Source organism: Rhea pennata, chromosome 12, assembly GCF_028389875.1.
Source record: "Rhea pennata isolate bPtePen1 chromosome 12, bPtePen1.pri, whole genome shotgun sequence".
Lineage (NCBI taxonomy): Eukaryota > Metazoa > Chordata > Aves > Rheiformes > Rheidae > Rhea > Rhea pennata.
In genome coordinates, this window is record NC_084674.1 from 21,634,655 (window position 1) to 21,655,305 (window position 20,651).

Below are 20,651 nucleotides of genomic sequence, written 5' to 3' on the forward strand. Positions count from 1 at the left end.
TCTCATGCACAACTCTGATTTGCTAGTGGTTGTAGCTAGAGCATAGATAAAATGCTCCTTACAGGCTTAAATCTACAATTGTTGTATTACCTTTTCCCGATCGATCAAGACTTTTGGCTCTCAGATGCTTGGTATTGCTCCAAAGAGCAGCACTGTTAATCATGAACATGTAACCACAGTAAAGCTCTCTTACTAAATCTCCAAGGAATGACCATTGGAGGCAGTCAATATTGAAATGTTTTATTTTCCTGATGGCCACCCTTTTCAGCACTTAGTCTTCATGCTAGTAGCCATGGGGACATAACTGAGTGGATGAGACAATGGCACTGGAAGGATTCTGAAGATTCAGGCTGTGGATCTTGTTTCAGGTTTATTCAACTCCCTTCATAAATTCCAGGAACTCTGCCAAGGAAAAGACATTGGAGACAAGTGGGTGTTAGCTGAGGACCGAAGCGCCATCCACAGTTGCCAAGTACTCCTTTGGCATGTTTCCACAGCTCTTTCTCCTCTTCCCTCCCACCTCTGTGCAAGAGGCCGAAAATCACAGCTACTGTTCCTCTGACTGTGGCAAGAGCACCTCATGACTCGCTACGGAAATGTTGCTAAAGCCCAGCTTTGCCCTCGAAAGGTGGCTGCTGCCAAAATGCAGGAGGCAGCTGAGCCCCCAGGGAGCGAGGGCCATGAGGCACGGGGCTGCAGCGTCTGCTCGGAAATGCAGGAGATGCTGGTTTTTGCCACTGAGTTGATATGTTGATTTGCATTTCCTGAAGACTGTGCCCTGTCTCCTACAGCAAGGTATTTCATTGAGGTGGCTGAGCCTTATATACTGCTCTGGGCTGATGATCTAAATCTGTATCGCCTTTCTTTGATGCTTAAAAAAAAAGGTGGGGGAAAAAAAACTGTCTGCACTGAATCTGCTCACAACTGCAGCTCACAAAAGTGCAACAAAAAATGTCCTGAAAGAAACACGTAGGTGTACTGCTGACTATTTTTGCTGTTTTGCAAGCACATAGTATGGCCAGCATCCTTCAAAATGCTAGCAGTAGCTTGCTGATCCACCCTCAAGCAGACAGGACAGGTGGTTAGCCAGGAGAGGATGGCCATGCTGACCCTGAGGTTGGGCTACTATGTCTCCTGTCACTTGATGCAAAGTGCCCTAATATTATCTTCTTGAAGCAGGTGGCTCCCAAAGGAAAACTGGGGCTGCCACCAGGGAGTCATTTTGGTGCCACCATATTTAAAGAAACAGTACTTAGGAGCTAGTGCTTGTTTTTAGGCTCGTCTAAGATGTCAGAAAGGGGGAAGCAGGTCTCTAGTGAAAATAAGGTTTGCTTCACGTGGTCAGTGCAGCTTGGGGACAGTTAAGGGAGCTTCAGGCCCTTGCCACAATTTTGCAAGCATGGCGAACCTTGTACACCTGTACAAATGCAGGTGGCAACTGGATGCATTGCCCAGCACTGCCTATGCAAGCTCATATGGGTTCCCAGAAGGGAACTGAGACAGCAGAAGCTGTCTTGGAAGGCTGGGACTCAAGGACCTGCAACCAAATGGTGTACAAGAAAGACTCCTACCATCATAGTCAATCTTGCCATCGTTGTTTTTATCTCCGTCTTTCATCAGTTCTTCTATGTCATCCTCTGTGATGGTCTCTCCTGTTGCCTGTAGCATGATCTTCAGCTCCTCAAGGTCAATGTAGCCATCGGCATTTCTGTGCAAGGATAGAACAGCTCAGAAGTAGAAGAACACGCGCTGGAGAAGGAGCGCCGAGGACATATTGCACTTCTACCACCATTCCTCCATGCTCAGAGGTGAAACATTAGCATTTTGGGGAGGATGCTTGGTATTTCTAAGACAGCGCAAAAAAGCTCTACCCCTGCTCTAAGTGTGCGACTGCATGCAGTGAGCCGCCACGGGAGCGCCTGTGTTCACGTATAACCTCTCTTTACAGCATGGTCTCTTACACGCACCGTTGCGCTCACATCTCTTACTTGTCAAACATCCTGAAGAGATCTGAGAGTTCCTCTTCCGATTTTCCTTTGCTGTCATCTTTCATACATCGGACCATCATAACTAAGAACTCATCAAAGTCCACAGTGCCACTGCCTGTAGGCAGAACAAACACAGTTAGACAACGCTATAGCATGTGGATTGGTAAAGCCGAAGGTGAGATCAAAGCTCTGTCAGTAACCTAGGAACAAAGCTTAGGAGACCCTGCAGCAAAAAGAAATTTTCAGGGCACTGGTGAGGCCATGGAGTGAGTTCATCTCTGAATTTTTGCCTTTTGCATTCATTTTGCCCAGACAAAATGAACCAAAAGTCTACTGTAAGTATCGATGAATGGTAATTTCTGCTACGGAGATTCCTGTCCACTCATCTAGATATAAATAATAAAAGCTCCAGAAAGCAGGCTTTCATGTACTGTGTTTTTACGTTGGCAGTATATTATTGATGTTGTGAACAACAGACAGGTATTTTCCTCCTTTGCCTGATTCTTTAGTGCTTTTTCTCTTCTAATTACTTCTTATGGCATTTCTCTCCAGCCTGCACACAGCAGATTTTGTTGTGTGTGACCATGGTATACTGATATAATTAATAATGATTGTTATTAATATATGCGTGTGTGAGCACATATATCTCAGCAGTGCAAGACTTTCTTGCCAAGAGAAACTTCTAATTATAAATGTTGCAACTGCCTGTTAGTATTTTATATGTCTCTCTCTAATTTCAGAGTACCTGTAATCCCTCCAAATGAGTTCAAGCAATCTATCTGCATTCAATACAGTAATAATAATTTTTACAGCATCTTTTAGTGCAGAAATTTCCTAAAGGGAGCACTCTAAAATTTGGTGGGTGCTTAATCCCCTTCGAAACTTTAGCTGCGGCACTGCCACAGGTTGCTTCCTCCAGGCTGAGGCTGTCCCCACGCAGTCCTGTGCATGCTGTGCAGACATCGAGCACCCCCTGAATCGCAGAGTCAGGGCTCGTGTGCTGCTGGGAACACCATTTCACGGTGGGTGATACCATCTGACTAGCCATGTGCGTTGCCAGATGGTGCCAGAACAGTGAACGTTTGATCAGTGACCAAGATGCCTCATCTTACAAAAAAGTGATGACACTTTTTTTTGTGTGGACCGTCTCTCTGGTGTCCACATGGGCATTCCTTATCTAAAGCCTTGACTGCTGCCCTCTTCCTGCATCGAGCACCATGGTTTCTCCACGTATTAGGCTCCAACTTGCAACAAAACAGGTACAGGCCATGTGCCGCAGGGCCCGGGCAAACAGGCTGCAGGCTCGCTCCCCATGGGGCAAGTGGCACGTGCACCGCGCGGTCACCAGTGGCTCTGGACGGGCCCTCGCACTGCGGCGCTTGGAGCCCACCTCCGCCTGCAGACAGAGCGAGTGAGGGCTCTGGGGCACCTGGGGAGCTGAAGAGAGAGAGATATCTCACCATCTTCATCCACCTCATCTATCATCTCCTGCAGCTCCTCGGGGGTGGGGTTCTGCCCCAGCATCCTCATCACTTTCCCCAGCTCCTTGGTGCTGATGCAGCCATCCTCTGCCCCCAGCACGAAGATGTCAAACGCAGCCTTGAACTCTGGAGAGAGAGAGAGGAGAGAGAAAAGGTGCCAGTGTCACCCGCCTTGGTCCTGCTGCGCTGGCAGCCCGAGGCAGCGGGCTTTCACCGGGCACCGCTTCCCACGGTCCCAGCACTGCCCGCAGCACGGCGAGGGGTGCACCTGGACAGACACGCAGAAACTGCGTTTGGTGAAATCCCGGTGGTTCAAAAAATAAAAAAAACGCTCGGCTTATGCTGTGCCTGGGTTAGCCACTAGAAAGACTTCTTTTTTTTTTCTTTTTTTTTAAAAAAAAAAAAAAACAAAAAACAAACAAACAAACAAAAAGCTTCTGGTGGGTAATTGCTGAGCCTGGCTGAGCTCAGGCAAAGCAGCTGGTAGATGGGCCGAGTGCTAGCGGGTTTTTTTTCTTTTGGCTGCAGTATCAGATTAAAAATGCACTTACCATTTTTTTGTTCTTCTGTCAGCTGCTCAACCTATAATTAAAATACAGAGACCAATTAATTTCTATTCATCAACACCACTACTTTTTTTTTTTTTTTTTAAGTCATAAAAAGGTCATTTGTTCAGCAGTATTTTCAAAGATTAACTAATCCTCATAACAACTGCCCCTCATGGACTACAGGATACACAATCAGCAAGGTTTTGATACAGCAGCACCTTATAGGCTAAAAAATTCTTCCCCTTAAAGCTATTTGCAGTTCCTCTGAAGAGAGCATCATTTTACAAGAGTGGCAGCAGCAGACATGCAGCACTATTAACCTTTGCACAAACAGCGAGGACCAGCTGGAAAAAGCATTTGTCCTTTTCCACCGTTCCTTTGGGAATAATTTGCTGTTGCTGGGAGTCTTCAAAGCAGGAGGGTTGTGCCCCTGAGGGAGCTCGGGCTAAGGCCAGGTCAGAGGTGGGAGATGCAGGCGAGGTCCCTGAGGAGCGAGAGGCAGATGAGACCATCCCCAAATACCCATGATGGGCAACCAGCAGTTACCAATGTTACCTGCACCAACGTGCTGGAAAATGGAGATAAAACTAGGTAGATGAGAGAAGCTAGAATAGGGGAATGCAGTGAAGCTGTATTTTCAGTTTAATGGGAAAAGCATGCCACTGTTTCCAACAAATGCTGGGTAGAGCTGGCTCTGTGCCCTGAGCACAGCAGTGGGTACCCTGCAGTGCCCACTCCGGTGCAGGGAGGGCTGCAGCCCTGGTGCTCACACCAGCACCCCTTCCCCAGGGGATCACTGACCCTGGGGGTCTGCCTGGATCCAAACCCTGTGTGGCCCTGACCCAGGCTGTGTGTCTGTAGGCTCCTTCTCCTGCAAGTGATCAGTAGGAGCTTCTCAGTTAACATGAATTAATGAAAATAATCAGTGAGAAAAGCAAGGAGGAATGCATGGGACCTGCATCCTGCTGCTTCTCTTTAAGTGCGTTTCTCTCTTGGCTTCATTCCTTCCTAGAGGTACTGCTTATCTACTACTACTGACCACACCACCGTATCCAACCGTCCTTTTGGTAACCTCCATTAAAACGCTGGATGTCTTCCTGCCTTCTTCCCTGCCCCCGAGCTGGCCAACAGGCCTCTCTGGAGTTGGCCAGGTGCTACCCCTATGCCAGGTCACTCCTGTGTGGTTTAGCTTAGGGGGGTCCATCTCTGGCCCCTCTCTCAAATCATCTGACTCTGTTCCGTGCAGAGAGTACTGACCCGATTAGCTTCCCCCTCACTCCAGCCATCAGCTGCAGTCCTTATCTGCTGCTCCCTGACCTCCATGTCCAAACTGAGCCATACCAAGGTGACAACCCCCTGCTTGTATTTTCGTCGGGGTCCTGACACAACTTTATCAGAACCTCTCAACACTGAGTTGCAGCACCACTTCTCTGGGTGGAGGCTGATATTCTTGCCCCAAAGGGCAATCGCTTCGTAAAAAACAACTGCAAAGCCACCAGCTGCAAAGTCGCCCTGCCTGCTTGCAGCAAGAGGCTGGGAGAGGGCTTTTGCTCAGCCGGACGGAGGACGACCACCTGCAGGACAAAGTGAGCTGTGCACCTCATCCAGAGCCTGCTTGGCTTTGTGGATGAGAGGAGGTGAGTCCTTTCAGGTCAGAAAGGGGTAACAGCAGCAGAGCAGCAGCAGGATTGCTCTTCAGCTTCGCATGGTGCAAACCCAAGCCGGTCCCGGCCCGGCCGTGGGCAGCTGCTGGCGGTCAGGGCTATTGCGCTGGCGGTAAGTGAGGAGAGCTGGGAGCCTCGTGGCGGGCGCAGTGCTCCCCAGGCGAATGTCTGCGGCCACCACCGTCATGCCGCTCACGTAACTCGACCCTTTTGGCGCATCCACTATTTATAAACCGCGGTGAGAGCGGTGCTGAAGCTAAAGATGAGCTCGCCGATTGTTCCCGGGAGCAGAAAGGCTTCGGTATTTATCCTTGCAGCCCTTTATCTGGACACTTGTCCCTGGCACTGCTCTTTTAGCGCTGCCTAGCAGAGCCTAAAAATGTTCCCAGAATAGCTTTGTGTTGGTACAGCCTTATCTAGACATGAGTAGGCAAGATGAAAAGCCATTGGACTCTGTGGCTGCCTGCAGCGCATTTGGCACAAACTCATTCAATCCTATAATGCTTATTAATAAATATGATGTCCTCAACAAGCGGCAAACGAAATACTCACTTCCAAAGCTGCTTTGATTAGCGCATTTTGGATAAAGTTACAGATGCGAGGCGAAACTGTACGCAAGTTTTAAATGCAAGGTAACTATAGAGAAATATATTCACTACAGGGGGATTTCAGTACAGAGGCCTCTGGACACAGACACTCTTCATGGCTTTATTCCGCTTTTCCCGCCGCATCTTGTTTCACAGGTGATAGGTTTTCCACGTTGTGGTGCTGGGACGCCACACTAAGCTCACGACGCTGGGGCGGCTGCGATAACGCTAATTCTGCTGCAGTTTTGGCTTTGATCAGCTCTGCTCTCCAGCTCTTGTTTCTGTTCAAAGTTAGGTGGGGAACGTACAACTTCTTGAAAGATTTTTTTTTTTTCCAAGCGAACATCTTCTTACAGTTAAAATCTCGAGGAATAGACCCAAGCGAAAGCCGTCGGTCTCAGCCGTACCCGGCCGCAGTGGTTCTGCCCCCGCACAGGAGCCAGCGGCCCGGGCCTGGGCCGCGCGTCCACGGCTGCGCCCGCGCCCCCGCCTCCGGACGGGCCGCGAGACCCTCGCGGGGCTCCAGCAGGTACTTTGCACAACTCACGTCTCTGTTCAACGCCTGCACGTTTGGGTTAAGCTTTTGGCCACCAAAGTGAGAAGTTGTCGGGTGTTTTTATGGTGAAGTTCCCTTTTCTTGAGGCTCAATTCCTCCATGGCCTAACTCCACCGACGTCCTCGGACTTTGACTAGGAGTGACCTTGGCCCGGGGGGATCTTGGCCCACGCGTATCCCATTTACGGGACAGAGGCAGGGAGAGCGGCCGGAGCTCCGGCGCGAGGAACCCCTTCCTTCGGGGCCCCAGGGCCGCGAGGCGGCCGGCGGCGCACAGCGCCTTCCTCCGGCGGACGGACAGGCCCGCTCGGCCAGCGGTTAGCACCGCCGGCCCCTCAGCCTTCCCTCCCGACGCTCCGCGGCAGGCCCCGCCACGGCGCCCGAAGGACCTGTCCCTCGAGCCGCGGCGGCCGGGTTTGACCAGAAAGATCGGTCGGAGAGGCCTGGATTTCCTTCAGTTTTACAGGTCACGGTTTCTTCCTCCTCCGCGGTGGTTGTTAGGGAAACTCGATGCCGGATCGCACAGCCTGCCTCCGTTCTCACTGAAAACCTCCAGAGCGCTACGGGTTTTCAGTCTCACAAGCGTCTAGGTTGGGCCAAGAGGACCGGAGAGGTGGCTGCGTGGGCATTTTGCTGTTTTCCTCCATTACATTTCAAGCAAGGTCTTTCTTCCCTCTAAAAATCTTGAAATTAAAATAGCACTTGCATGACGTATTTTTCGTGCCCTTGGTTAAAATCAAGCCTGATCAACTGTATTTTATATATATGTATATAGATAGATAGATACAGATATAGATACATTTTTTTCTGTTTTTGTTTATATATATATATATATATATATGTATAAAGTGTGTGTGTGTGTGTGTATGTATATATATAAAAAAACACCAGAAAACCCTTCTAATGTATTTTGACTCCAGTTACGCAGGGGACAGAGCAGCGATCCACACCCCGCAGAGCCTTTTCCACCCCTACTCCGCTCGCGTATCACTGCGTGTTTAAGTTACCGACCGGTGCGGGGTCTTTGTCAGAGCCCAGACAGTTCGGATTTGCACAGCGAGAGTAACGTGCAGCTGCATAATCTAAAATAGCAGTTCGGGAGCCTCTGCGTTCCCCGGGAGCATATTTCACATTCTTAGTTTCTCTACAGCAGATTGCAGGGGCGAAGGACTGGTGAAGCACATGAGGATGCTTGGAAATAACTTATAAAAGCTGGGAGCTTTTTAAATACCAATTAAAAAAAAATCAATAATCAGTTATGGGAGGGGGAAATTTGGCAGTGGCAGAACGTTAAAGGATCAGAAGGGAGATGGTGGATTTTAACACGCGCGAATCGTCTTCATTTCGCGGCAAAAGCTGCAGCGCTTCGTCCCGGCCGAAGGCAGCAGCCTGCGGGGGTCTCACCGCGCCGCGGCTCCGGGGAGGGGGACACCCCGAAATCCCCCCCCAATAAAAAAACAAACCCCGAGCGAAGGCGCCACTCACCGCTGCCTTGTAGATGTCGTCCATGGTGAGCGGGCGGGGGGCGACGGCGGCGCTGCCGCGGCGCCCGCGCTCATATAGCGGCCGCCGCCCCCGGCCGGCCCCGCCGCGGCGCGGCGCGGGGGGCGCGGGGAGGGGCGCGGGGGCGCGGGCGCTGCCCTGCTCCGCTCCGCTCCGCGGCTGCCCTCCGCGCGGGGCGGACCAGGGCGCTTTTTCTTTCTTTTTTCTTTCTTTTTTTTTTTTTTTTACTTTGCTTTTTCTTATGTATTCCTGCAAAACCGCAGCTATTATTTTCTTTTCTTTTCTTTTCTTTTCTTTTCTTTTTCTTTTTGCTTTTTTGCAACAAGAAAATGTGTGTGTGGCAGGGGAATTAACAGCAAAGCCTTTTCAAGCAACATTTTAAATAAAAGAATATTAAGAAAGCTAACGATATTGTGCGGGCAGCGAGTAGGTTTCCTCTCTTCTAAAAAGCACTTCTTTAATAAAAATACTGGTGCAAGCATGCCCACACACAAAAAAAAAATAAAAAAAAAAAAAGAAGAAGAAGAAGTCCCTACCGAATGCACGGCTGAAGTGGCATTAATGAGTAACCTGGAGCAAAGTCTCCAGAGTCAAAACTAGCCACCTTCAACGGGAGCAAGCTGATGTCTGAGAGTAAAACCCCAAATCTGTGATTTTACGGCTGGCTAAGTCCTCCTCCGGTTGAATCTAGGCTGCCGGCAGTGACTGTGCCCCTGTCCGAGACGCAGGGGCTGCCTGGGAGCATCGCTTTCCTGGGGGCAGGACAGGGCTGCCTGGCCCCCCACGTAGGGAAGTCCCCTGGGAAGAGCAGGGGACCGGTCCAAACTGAGAAATGTGCGAGCACTGCAAAGGGTTATTTAATTAAGAAGCTGGAGCATTCAGAGGAAGCTTAATTAAACTCACTCTGTAAAACTGCTTATTATCTCATCAGGACAGCGGGTCCAGCAGCAGCTCCTGCCGATGGTGCGACAGCGCTAGGAAAGTCCCTCTCAGACTGCTTTTGCTGTACACTGTCACTGGATAGGGCCTTCTGGTGAGTGCGGAGCCAAGGGAAAGCATTTGGGGGTTAAACCCAAAATAAAAAGGGAGGGGGTATGTAGCCGGCGCTTCCATTTGCTTATCCACTGCTGAGGTCGCAGCTGCATCTGCCAGGCGCAGGAGCTGCCTCCCGCTGCGGTACCCCCGCCGGCACCGCGGCTCCCCTTCGGCGGAGGGCCGGGCGCCCCGAGCGCTTCCCAACCGTGAGCCTACGAGGCTGCGCTGGGAGTAATTGCAACCTTGCTTAGATTAGGTAGCAGCAACAGGAGAGGAGTGACACCGTCTTCCTTTAGCTAGAGGTGCTTTTGCAGACAGACCTCCCATGACTTCACCTCAGGGCAATTCCACTTGACGGTGAAAAGGCAGACAGGGATTTGCTTGCCATCCTTTGGGATTATCTACTGCTGTTACAAATTCCTGGCGCACAAATTCCCTTTAGCATGCACAGATTTGAAGCACTTCCCAATCCGCCGTAGCACAGCTCATTGGGGTAAACAGAGTTTATAACCTCAGTAAAATTACATTGAATTACACTCTGAATTCACTTGAAATTAGCTCCTTGAATAGTGGCAGTCTTTGCAAGGAAAAAAAAAAAAGAAAGAAAGAAAAGAAAAAGCTCCTTCTACAGTCATTTCCAATAGGGCTTTCTGCTGCTCTGCTCCGTGCTTGTGCTCATCACTGAGCACCTAGGATGGGTCTCACCTCTATGCCCATGTTCAGCCCATTAGGCCAGCTCTCAACTCAGTTTTTGAGGTGGTGACAGGCATGTTTATCACAGAATCACTGCAGCAACCCCTCTGCCCAATGCAACTTTGTTCCAGGCAGTCAGCAGCATGGTGTGACCACAGATGGTCACTGGGAGCTGCTTGCAGCTGGGGTGAGTCACTGCTTTGGACCACTGCCATCACCGCTTCCAGAGGCAGATGTTGGTGCATGCTGCGGCACAGCCACAGCACTATGATGAAGTTCAATACTCTTCAGAAAAAAGACTGGCCTTGCCCTCTGCAATTCTATCTCAAATACCCTGTGCTAGTGCCTGCCTTGGCCTGGACTGCATCTTCTTGCATTTCCAAGGCATCATGTGCATTGTGCGCATTGTACACACCAGTCCCTAGCTGCACTTGGCCAGCTTGGACAGCCTGAGCTCCTTACACTGCATTGTACAGCCTAACACTGCATCACATAGCACTGTACTGCCTTGCACAGTACTGCAAGCAAGTCATAACATTGCACAACACTGCACAGCATTGCACTGTGCTACACAGCCCAGCATTACACTGCATTGCATTGCACAGCGCTGCATAGCAAGGCATAGCATTGCATTGCACGCCATTGCACAATGCTGCCCAGCCCAGCCCAGCACTGCATTGCACAGGACCGCCCAGCCCAGCCCTGCATTGCATTGCACAGCGCTGCATAGCAAGGCATGGCATTGCACCACACTGCATTGGATTGCACAGCATTGCCCAGCCCCGCACTGCACAGCACTGCATAGGTCAGCCCCGCACTGCACAGCACTGCACAGCACTGCACAGCCCAGCACCGCACAGTATTGCATTGCTCGCCCTTGCACTGCAGCAGCCTCCCGCACGGGCAGCCTAGCACGCACGCGCATTCCCGCAAGCCCCGCCCCTCCCGGCCTTAGGCCCCGCCCCCGCCAGCAAGCCCCGCCCCCTCCCGGGGACCAATAAAAGCGCTGCGGGCGGGGCGGGCCGCGCCCTTGGTGGGGGGAGCCAAGATGGCGGCGGCGGCGGCGGGCGCGCGGGCCGAGGCTGCGGCTGGTGCGGGCGGCGGCGGCGGCGGGCGGCAGGGAGCGGCGGCGGCGTGAGCGCGGCGGCGCCCGCTCCCCTGCGCTTCTCGCAGCGCCATGGATGCGACGGCGGCGGGGGAGGACGGCGAGGAGCCCCCTCGCGGGGCCCGCGTCCTGGGCTCCGAGCTGGTGGAGACCTACACGGTGAGGGCCCTTGGCGGCGGCGGGCCCGGCGCGGTCCCGTGCGGGCGCTGCAGCCGGGCTGAGCGGGGAGGGGGCCGCGGCTCGGCGCGCCGTGAGGCGGCTGCCTCCGGGCTCGGCGCTGTGCTGAGCCGCGGCGGGAGGCGCCGGTGGAAGCTCCCTACCAGCGGCTGAGGAAGGTGGGGAGTTTCCGGGAAGCGCCTCCCGGGGGGGGCTGTGGTGTCCCGCACCAGGAAATTTGGCCCCTGCGGGCTCTTCGTAAATCTGACCCTTCGGAAGGGCTAGTGTTTTAGTGGAGCCTGAATTGGAAGAGCTTCCCCCTTCATACGTACCTCCGTGTGCGCGTATGTCTCTCTCTCCTACTTGTGTATATATACGTATATCATGAGAAATCGGTATTGAGAAAATGCGGCTTTTAAAGCTGGATGGAATAGAGTATGAGACCTTTTCTTAAGGTGAAAATACCATAAAATCCCCCCTGAGAAGTTTCATTTTATATTCAGAGGAAGATAGATGATTTGGGGATGGAATTGCCCATGGTATTGCTCTCAGGCAGTTTTTTCTTTTACCCCATCAAAAAAGAGGAAAGATCGTTGGCAACATTTCTGTTGGAAAAGTTAAATTTTTCGTTTGTAACTTTTTTTTTTTTTTTAAGTTTCATTGTACCCAGACTTAATTGATCTGGTTTTTTAGGAAGCTCATCACAAAAACAAGCCTTAACATAAATGCACGTAGAGAACACCACCCTGTTACATAACTATTTTTTCTTTCTACTCCTACTTTAGTTTACTATGATTTGAATAGTCTTTTTCTGTAGAATGCATGTTATGATCCCCGGTGGCTTCTTGCATTAGGAACTTGGAGGAAGGAAAAAGAAAGGGGCAAAATTATTTAGAAAGTGCTTATAAAAAGTTGTGTATTATTTTTATGAGTAGTACCTTAAATTACTGTCACTGGAAAGGTACTCAGAAAAACTCTAGAGCCAAAGGAAGGCACTTTCTGATTTTTTTAATAAGATAGTGATTGTAAAACTATGCCTTGGCAAGAGAATTTACACAGCTGTAGTACTTGAAGGGCTTTGCTCTTTTTCTTATTGATAACACCTGAAACGTTCCTGTTTGGGAATAGCTCTTGGGTGATGAGTGGCCATGTTTACAGACCTAGATAAAAATTCACTGAATGCCTCAGATCACCTTGTTAAGGGAAGCATCCAATGAACTAGTTGGTGAGAAGCTTAAAATACATTCTTGAGGATTGTTTCAATTCTTTCTGTCAATTTAGTCGCATGTTGATGTTACCACTGTGTCTGTTGTAATGTGGTTCTTCCCCCAAACAAGTTTGTTTTCAAAGTCACAGATGAGTCAGGGCATGGTGAGGCTTTTTTGGCATGATGATTGGAAACTTCTGTTTTACATATGAACTAAGATTTGATAGTGTTAGTGATAGAATTTTCATGAGTATTTTGCAGTACTTGTGATTGAGAAATTCAAGTGAATTTGAGAAAATTTAAAATATTACCTGTCTCCATACTCTAGTAGACACAAGTTATGGACACAGGAGGTGGAATGTGAGCTATTTATCTGCTTCAGCTTGCAAATCAGCATCATGGCACAACCAACCTTTGGTAACATTAGTGTGCTAGATTGAACTGGAGTACTGGCACATAACTTACTCTGCAACAGGTAAACTTCAGCAGATATGAAGATCTGCTGATAGTTGGGGATAATGTTTTAAGCCACTGCTATCAGAAGCTTAATTTTTAAGGCCTTAAATCTTATTTAATGATTATGTTTCTGGAAATTGCATGCTGTTTTAGTGTCATTTTTCTAGGGGACTTTGAAAGGAAGATGTTTGGAAGGCAAAATTTGTCAGAAATTGGTAGTATTTGAGTATGTTGCTGCAGTTTCCAGGGCTTCATGCCATTGAGTTTACTTGTGGGTAAACCTTTACAGATTGCTAGCAGGACTTCAAACCTGCAGCCAGCTTCTGTGAAAAAGCCCATGCCATTAGAAATGTAGGCATGTATCTTTAAATGAAAACAGAAATTGTTTACAAAATAGTTCACAAGATGAAATAATTTACAAAAAATAACATTTGTGTTCAGTTTTTAAAATTCAGATGTTGTGGCACTAAGGACTTGACAGGGACCTGTACCTGAGCAGAAGTGAAATATGAGTGGTAGAAAAGTCAGTCAAATCTGTTAAAGATGAAAAGGGAAACAGCAATATCAAGAAGCATCTTTATCCATTAGCATATAGTAGTCACAACAGTAGTAGCACTATTTACATCCTTGTTTTTGAAAGAATCAGTTTTCTTTTGGTATTGTTGCTTCCCATTTTACCCTACATTTTAGAGCTCAGCTTTCAAGATAACCTCAACAGAAGGAGGCATATTTTAATGACATTACTTGTTTGACATTTTGAGCTTAAATCCTGTAAAATACATAGGGCAGGCCCACAGTTCTATGCAATTTTGAAAGTGGTACTTAAAATATTAGTGATTCTTGTTGAAATTTTAGGGTGGAAGCTTATCTATGGATTAATCTAGTGGAAAGATACTGCACTCATTCATATTTTTCTGTTGACTTTGTAAAGAATGAGCACTTTCGCAAGGTATTTCTCCTGCATGTGTTAGAGAAATAGTGCACGAGGTATTTCTCCTGCATATGTTGATCCTCCTAGATGATGACTTGAAGGCTGGCTGATTGTAAAAAAGGCCTTTAGGCTGCCAGTGCTTCATTTGTTTCCTGCTATGTGTTTGTTTGGCCTAAAATGCCTTCCTGCTTTTCCTGTCTCTTGCAGCTGTTTTTAATATAAATGCTTACTTTGGTGGGTAAGGAAAACACTGTGGCTTCCTTGAATGGGTGTAAACTATGTGACTACTTGACAAGGCAGGGAGGAGGAGATTTGGTTGCATCATTGTACCGGCATTTGAGACCTAGTGGCTGCAGTCCCACCTGCGTCCCAGACTGCCTGTGTGCCTGTGGGCAGCTCTTTTTGTCATCTGTAAGGTGAGGTACTTGTCTTTTTCTTGACAGTACCAGTGTGATGTTGGATGAGGGATGCAAGGGAATTGCAAGTACTCCATACCATGAGAGATGAGCAGGTTTGTATAACCATTCAGGAAGTACACGAAGATCAGTTGGGAATCACTGATGTTCGTTTAACAGCAGGTTTAAAAGCTATATACTAATTAAAAAATAAATTACTAGTAAATATGTTACTTTAAATATTGAGGGAGTTGAAAGACATTCTGGCTGGGGAGTGACTACTTAATTGCAATGAGCTTGAAGTGACTAGTCTGTATAAACAACCTCAGCAGTAAGAAAAATTATCATGCGAAAATACAGCAGTATAGATCCATTAAACACTTTACAAAGTACAGTTTAAATTGGCCAAAGCAAATGATATGTAAAAAGGTGTTGAATATTCATTACACAGTCTGGTAAAAGGCACTCTGGAAAATAAGGAGATAGGTTGCCAGGATGAAAACCTGGGAATGTAAACCCTTTCACATTTTAGCTCAAAAGAAACAGAGTTTATGACAAAAATGTGAGTGGAGAGTTCACATGGTAAATTATGTCTGGGAGACAAGGCACTGTGATAGAATTTCATCATCCTTTCCTTTGTTTATGCCTTCTAGCCATTGGCTTGATGGATAGGCAGTCACTGAAAAAAACTTAATAAAATGTCAGCCTTCTCATCTTAGTGCGCTTAAAATTAATTGTAGATATACTTAAAAAAAAACTTCAGATTTTTGCTTTAAAATGACTGATTGATTTCTGTATAAATTTGGGAAATGAGACTTTAGAGCACATAAGCATATTGCATTTGTAGCAGTTCTGCTTGATGAAGGCTACTTGTGAGTTAATCTGAAATCGATTGCTGTCATTCTGCTGCCAGTGCTGCTTGACGGGTAAATGCGTACTGCTAGCTCTAGATGTGTTCTACATGGGTAATGTGGCTTTTTAAAATCTTAATTTGAGGAGTTGTATCAGTGCATCTGAAATATTCACAGACATTTTCTTGACCAGGCTGCTTATCCACTTGGTTCAGTACTCTCTTTCTAAAAAAGTCATCAGTCCTTGTCATTTCAGCGAGAGGCCTTTATTGTGTGTTAACCCTAACTGATTGTAGAGTATTGTAGAAAGAGAGAAGGTGCATCCCTTCGTTATCTCACAAGCTGCCAGTTGGGAGCTGTGAAGTTTACTGGGTTATCAGTGTCTAATCTTAGGTTTTATTCATTGTATATTCAATCTACATTGTGTTTAGCTATACTGTTTTATCTCCCGTAAGATTTTTAGCACGGCTAGCTTTTAAATGGAAGCAGTATCTTTATTATTGCTTCTAAGTGTACTACTTTTTTAGTTTTAAACGTAATCCTCTGGTTTCTTTGAGTCTCCACTTGCTTTCCTCTGACCTTTGAGAAACTTTTGAATACTCAGATTATTTCTGTTTTAGTTTCTCATGGGCGTGGTATATAATGCTGACCTCCAGTTTCCCAACACATGACAGGAAGTCAGACGCAAGCCTTAATTGGGATTATAATTCTGTGTAAACTATTGTCTGTTTTTCATTGCTCATCAGAACACTGACACATCATTTGCTGTATGCACTAGTCAGACATCTTGATTCGATACTCTCTAGGACTTGTTTTTTTGTTCAGCAAGCCAGCGTGTTACAGGTTCAGATGTTTCATACAAAAAAAGCATCTGTGCTATAGGTCTTTTAACACTAAAGTAGTATTCTGTTTAGTGTTTGTTACTCTACTGGTTTGTGCTGATAGTAAGTGAAAACTGCCTTTCTTTTATGTGACATATTGAAAATTGACTGTTGATACTTTTTTTTCCTCAAGTGGGATTAGCAATAGATGTACATCCTTCCCATAGCACCTATGAATCAGGTCTGTGTGACCTGTGATAGCAAGCAGTTTCCCTACTGTGTTAAATGCTTGCAATATCTGCTTGTCAACTGTGGTTTTTTTTGTTTGATTGTTTTTGTTTTGTTTTGTTTTTTACAAGGAGTATAGTAGGAATAGATAACAGTTTCTTTAATTGGTTGTTTTCAAGTAGATGTGTATGTAAGAAGAACTGGTTCTGCTGAACCATGGTGGTTTTATGCTTTGTTTTATTTTCTGTCTTGGCAGTTTTGCTGGGATGACTTGCTTCTGATATACCCAAAGGTGGATTGAGAGTTTCCTGCAGTATCAATGCAGTTCAATCTGAAAAGCCATCTGCAATGAAAATCTTGAGTTGTGTCCATTCAGTGCGTGCATAATTAAAAATGATTAGCCCTCTCTAAAGAAATGTTGAATTGCTTTAGTTAATTGTAATGGTTCTTTTGGGCACAGTCGTAACTCACGAATCTCTGTTATGTTTGTTTTTTTCTGAAAGGAATAAAATAGTTAACATCCAACAAACTAAAGGATTTGCCTAGACTTCTGAAGGTCAGGCTCTAGATTCCTGCTTAACTGTGAAGGGACAGCAAGATGTTCACCAAGTTCCTTTGCCTGTTGTAGAACTTGGTAAATCTGAAGGAGGGATGCTGCTGTCTCATGTTTGCTGTGTGGCTAGGTACGAATGCCAATTTAAGTTGGCTTGCACAAATGTTCAGAAAAAGTAGTAGTTTTGAGAGTCTGGCTAAACTTCAGTTTGGAAAAATAATAGCAGTTCCTTGGAAATAAGGAGTGCATCTACCCATTTTTGTTCATGGAGCAGTCGTGCATGAGGTCAGGCATCCTGCACCAGCAAAGTCACTGTAGAGTTTGGATAAGCTTTTAGTTAACTATCATACTTTGTTATGAAAAATGAATCACTTTATAGTGATAAATTGACATACACATATCACAGCTTCTTTTAACTACTTTTTCAGTTTCTTTCCTTACTTTTACTTTCTTTCTTTTAGGTATATATTATTCAGGTCAGTGTTGGCAATCATCAATGGACAGTCAAACATCGTTATAGTGATTTCCATGACCTGCATGAAAAGGTAAAGATAATAAAACTGTGACATTGATCTCTTGCAAGACATCTTGCAGTTTGTGTGGAACAAATTATTTCCTCAAAGTGTGAGAATGTCTGCTAGATAGAAATTAAACTATCTGAACTGCAAACTAAAGTTCTTTCTTCGCATGAGCAGCATTTTCTGCCCTGATTACACTCCCTCGTTGAACTGTAGGAGATTGAGCTGGACGTTAGCCTTACACACAAACATGTATCGGAAAGAACACAGTTCAGGCTGCAGTCGCTGCGACTTTTGCCATGAGAAGTGTTTGTGATAGCTAGTTTGATGACCAGATGCTGGATTGGAACAAAGACTGTCTTCAAGGGGATGCTAATAAGCTGTTGTTAGACGATTGCATATGGTAGTTACTAACCAGTACGGATTAAAAATAGCAAGTGAAAATGAGAGGAAGTCCAGTGTATTCAAGATTGGGCTCCTTTCTCAGGAACTCACCTAATATTCTGTAGTTCTATCATTTTAAGTAGTTGCATTCTGCTCTGTGGCATGCAGACATTTTGTGGCGTATTCCTGTGAGTGAGATAGTCAGGACAGACATGGATTTTCGTTTTCATACATTCCCAGAATACACCATCGTTAAACTTCCTATAATTTTAAGATAAAATGTTCTTTCTAAAAAGGTTAGAAATTGAGTAGTAGCTTTAATTTACTGAAGCAGTTTTAGTTTTGGATCTTACCAGGGACAGACAGCATGTTCTTAGTGCATTCATTTGCATCTTCCATGCAAATTCAGATGGTGTGTCAGGCAATAACCTAGTCTTTCTGTCTTTCAGCTTGTTTCAGAAAAGAAAATTGATAAAAACCTGTTACCTCCTAAGAAGATTATCGGAAAAAATTCCAAAAGCCTTGTGGAGAAAAGACAAAAAGAATTAGAAGTCTACCTGCAAACCCTTCTAGTCATGTTTCCTGTTACTACACCAAAAGTGTTGTCACACTTTCTACACTTTCATTTATATGTAAGTTATGTTTTTCACAGAATCACAGAATGGTTGAGGTTGAAAGGGACCTCTGGAGATCACCTAGTCCAACTTCCCTGCTCAAGCAGGGTCACCTAAAGCGTATTTGACAGGATCACATCCAGGCAGGTTTTGAATATCTCCAGAGAAGGAGACTCCGCCACCTCTCTGGGCAACCTGTTCCAGGGCTCTGTCCACCTCACAGGAAAGAAGTTCTTCCTCATATTCAGACAGAACTTCCTGTGGTTCAGTTTGTGCCCATTGCCTCTTGTCCTGTTGCATGGTGCTACTGAAAGTGTAAAAATGTAATACAGTGCTCTGACTGGGAGAGAATTGAATGTAATGCTTGCAAAATGACTAAAACTGCTTTTTTTTTTTTTAGTGTTCTGCACAATGTAACAAATTAAGCATGTTTTTAAAGAGATTTTTGACACTGCCTTTATTGCAGTAGATACTGTGCTAGGAAGTAGTGTGGATAGGGACTTTGAGATAAGAAAATAAATGCTGGCAGAATACTTGCAGTCTTTAAATAAAGCTGCAGCTGAATTGGTTGTTAAAGCTGAAATCAATCATGCTAACTCTCTGAGGAACCGTTACATAATTGATCACCCCCCTCACACACATTTAGTGGTTAGAGCTCTGCTTCTGTTCATACTGAAACAGTTTCCAGTAGCCAACTGTAGAAAAATGATACTTCTCCAAAAGAGTACACTGATGGAGCAGTCTATAGAGAACTAGCAGTATTGAGCAGATAGAATGGTATAGTAAAGGATCCTTGAAGTTAGTGATGACTTGCTTTTATTTTCAGAATGCAGATTTTTCTTTCATATATGTAATTAGGCTTCTGTAGTACGGCATCATGTTGTAAGGGGAAAAGTGGACTTTATAAAGAGAAAAATGCACTAGAGAACTCAGTGGAAAGGAAGAGCAGTAATTGCTTTGGGGATGGGATGTACTGAGATGGCTCCTTATGGTTTCTTATGAAGGCTCCAGAAATGAATCACAAGTGATCCATTGGATATCACATCAACAAAGGAAAAACCTATTTTAGTTGTGTTATTTGAACGTAAGTATCCTGTCCCGGTGGTAGTGTAGTGTTCGACTTTGATAAACAGGAGAAGGTTTACTTTATAGTATTGCTATTGCCCTGCAGATCTGAGTGAGAAACACTAGTTTGTATTGTGATCGAGCCCTCTAAAATGGATTAGAGTTTTAAAATGTATTAAAAATGCGCATAACAACATAAAGACAGGTGTCTGTTCTTTTCAGACAAAGCAAATTTCCTGATTTTAAGCAAGGAACAGGCACAGCTACTTCCTGTTGCCCTTGTCTTCAGTTATTTTCCTGCTCTTGCAGACAATAGTCAGAATCCAGCTCACTGAAACTTCTTGTAATTTGATTTAAACTTGCTCTGGTGCTCATCCTTTTATCTTTTACTTTTCCAAAGAACTAGCATTATTTGATTATGAGTGCTTCTCTGTTTCTTTACCTGACTTGTGTGTTAGGAGCACAGATGTTGTTTAATCTGCACGTCTTTGTATTAAGTGAGTCTAGATTGAGGCATAAATTCAATTGTTTATACTTGGAACTTGTTAGAGCGCTTTTAAATATTTACAAGAAATGTTAGCTATTCAGAAGAAAAGCTAAATATTTACCTTAGCAATTCTACTAGAAAATAATCTTCTTGCAGAACTTTGATCTTTTAAAATATCTCAGTTTTCAGACAGCCCATGTGCATGCTTGAGACAGTTTATATTGCCTCATTAGGAAGACTATGATATTTGTCTATTGTTATATATAGTAGTTCAAGTAAGGAACACTTAACTTTATTTTTGAGGTTAATAGAACTGATAGGATTAGAAATAGCCAGCCTTCCATAAATGCGTGAACAACACTTTATATGTTGCAAAGAAAAATCAGGTGCTGCTTGGCACAGAGAAGTGGTTGCATGTGATAGTGGTAGTACAGTACACTACTCTGGTATTGTATAGGATATCCATGGTGATACGTGATGCTGATTTTGTGGCACGCTCTTACACTTTGTCATCTTAAAAGATGATTTGCAAACCTACAGATACAAGGTTTAGCAAGAAAAAAGTTGAGTGCCCCCAGGCTGTAGTTGAGCAGCTGCTGTGGACGGATGGCTTCTGTGTGGTTGATGCAAATGACTAATTAGAGCTGAGATGAAGGCCTCTCCTCCTTGAGCTGATGCAGTAGTGCAGTCACTTTTTTACTTGTTAATTGCTGACAGTCCAAGTTATAATCTTATTTCAATCATAAAAGTAGGAAAAATATCTGCTATGTGTCGCGAATGATGAAAGGGATACAGGGAGTATATAGTTTTCAATTAAGCATGTAAA

At 45.6% G+C, this 20,651-nt stretch overlaps 2 protein-coding genes across 7 annotated transcripts in view; one reads left to right on the plus strand and one right to left on the minus strand.

Moving 5' to 3' along the window:
• Positions 1-224: 224 nt before the first annotated feature.
• TNNC1 (troponin C1, slow skeletal and cardiac type) lies at positions 225-8,385 on the minus strand. Its single transcript, XM_062585403.1, has 6 exons — positions 8,309-8,385; positions 4,021-4,051; positions 3,449-3,595; positions 1,989-2,103; positions 1,572-1,708; positions 225-402 (listed from the first exon to the last, which is right to left on the minus strand). The coding sequence occupies exons 1-6, from the start codon at positions 8,330-8,332 to the stop codon at positions 371-373; spliced, it is 486 nt and encodes a 161-aa protein (XP_062441387.1). The 5' UTR covers positions 8,333-8,385; the 3' UTR covers positions 225-370.
• A 2,778-nt stretch (positions 8,386-11,163) lies between these two features.
• NISCH (nischarin) overlaps positions 11,164-20,651 on the plus strand; it is a 31,570-nt gene continuing 22,082 nt past the window's right edge. For all 6 annotated transcript variants that reach the window (XM_062585415.1, XM_062585416.1, XM_062585417.1 and 3 more), the window contains exons 1-3: positions 11,164-11,318; positions 17,219-17,302; positions 18,109-18,291. In XM_062585415.1, coding sequence (XP_062441399.1) covers positions 11,232-11,318; positions 17,219-17,302; positions 18,109-18,291 — 354 coding nt within the window. In that variant the 5' untranslated portion in view covers positions 11,164-11,231. The remainder of the gene's footprint in view (positions 11,319-17,218; positions 17,303-18,108; positions 18,292-20,651) is intronic.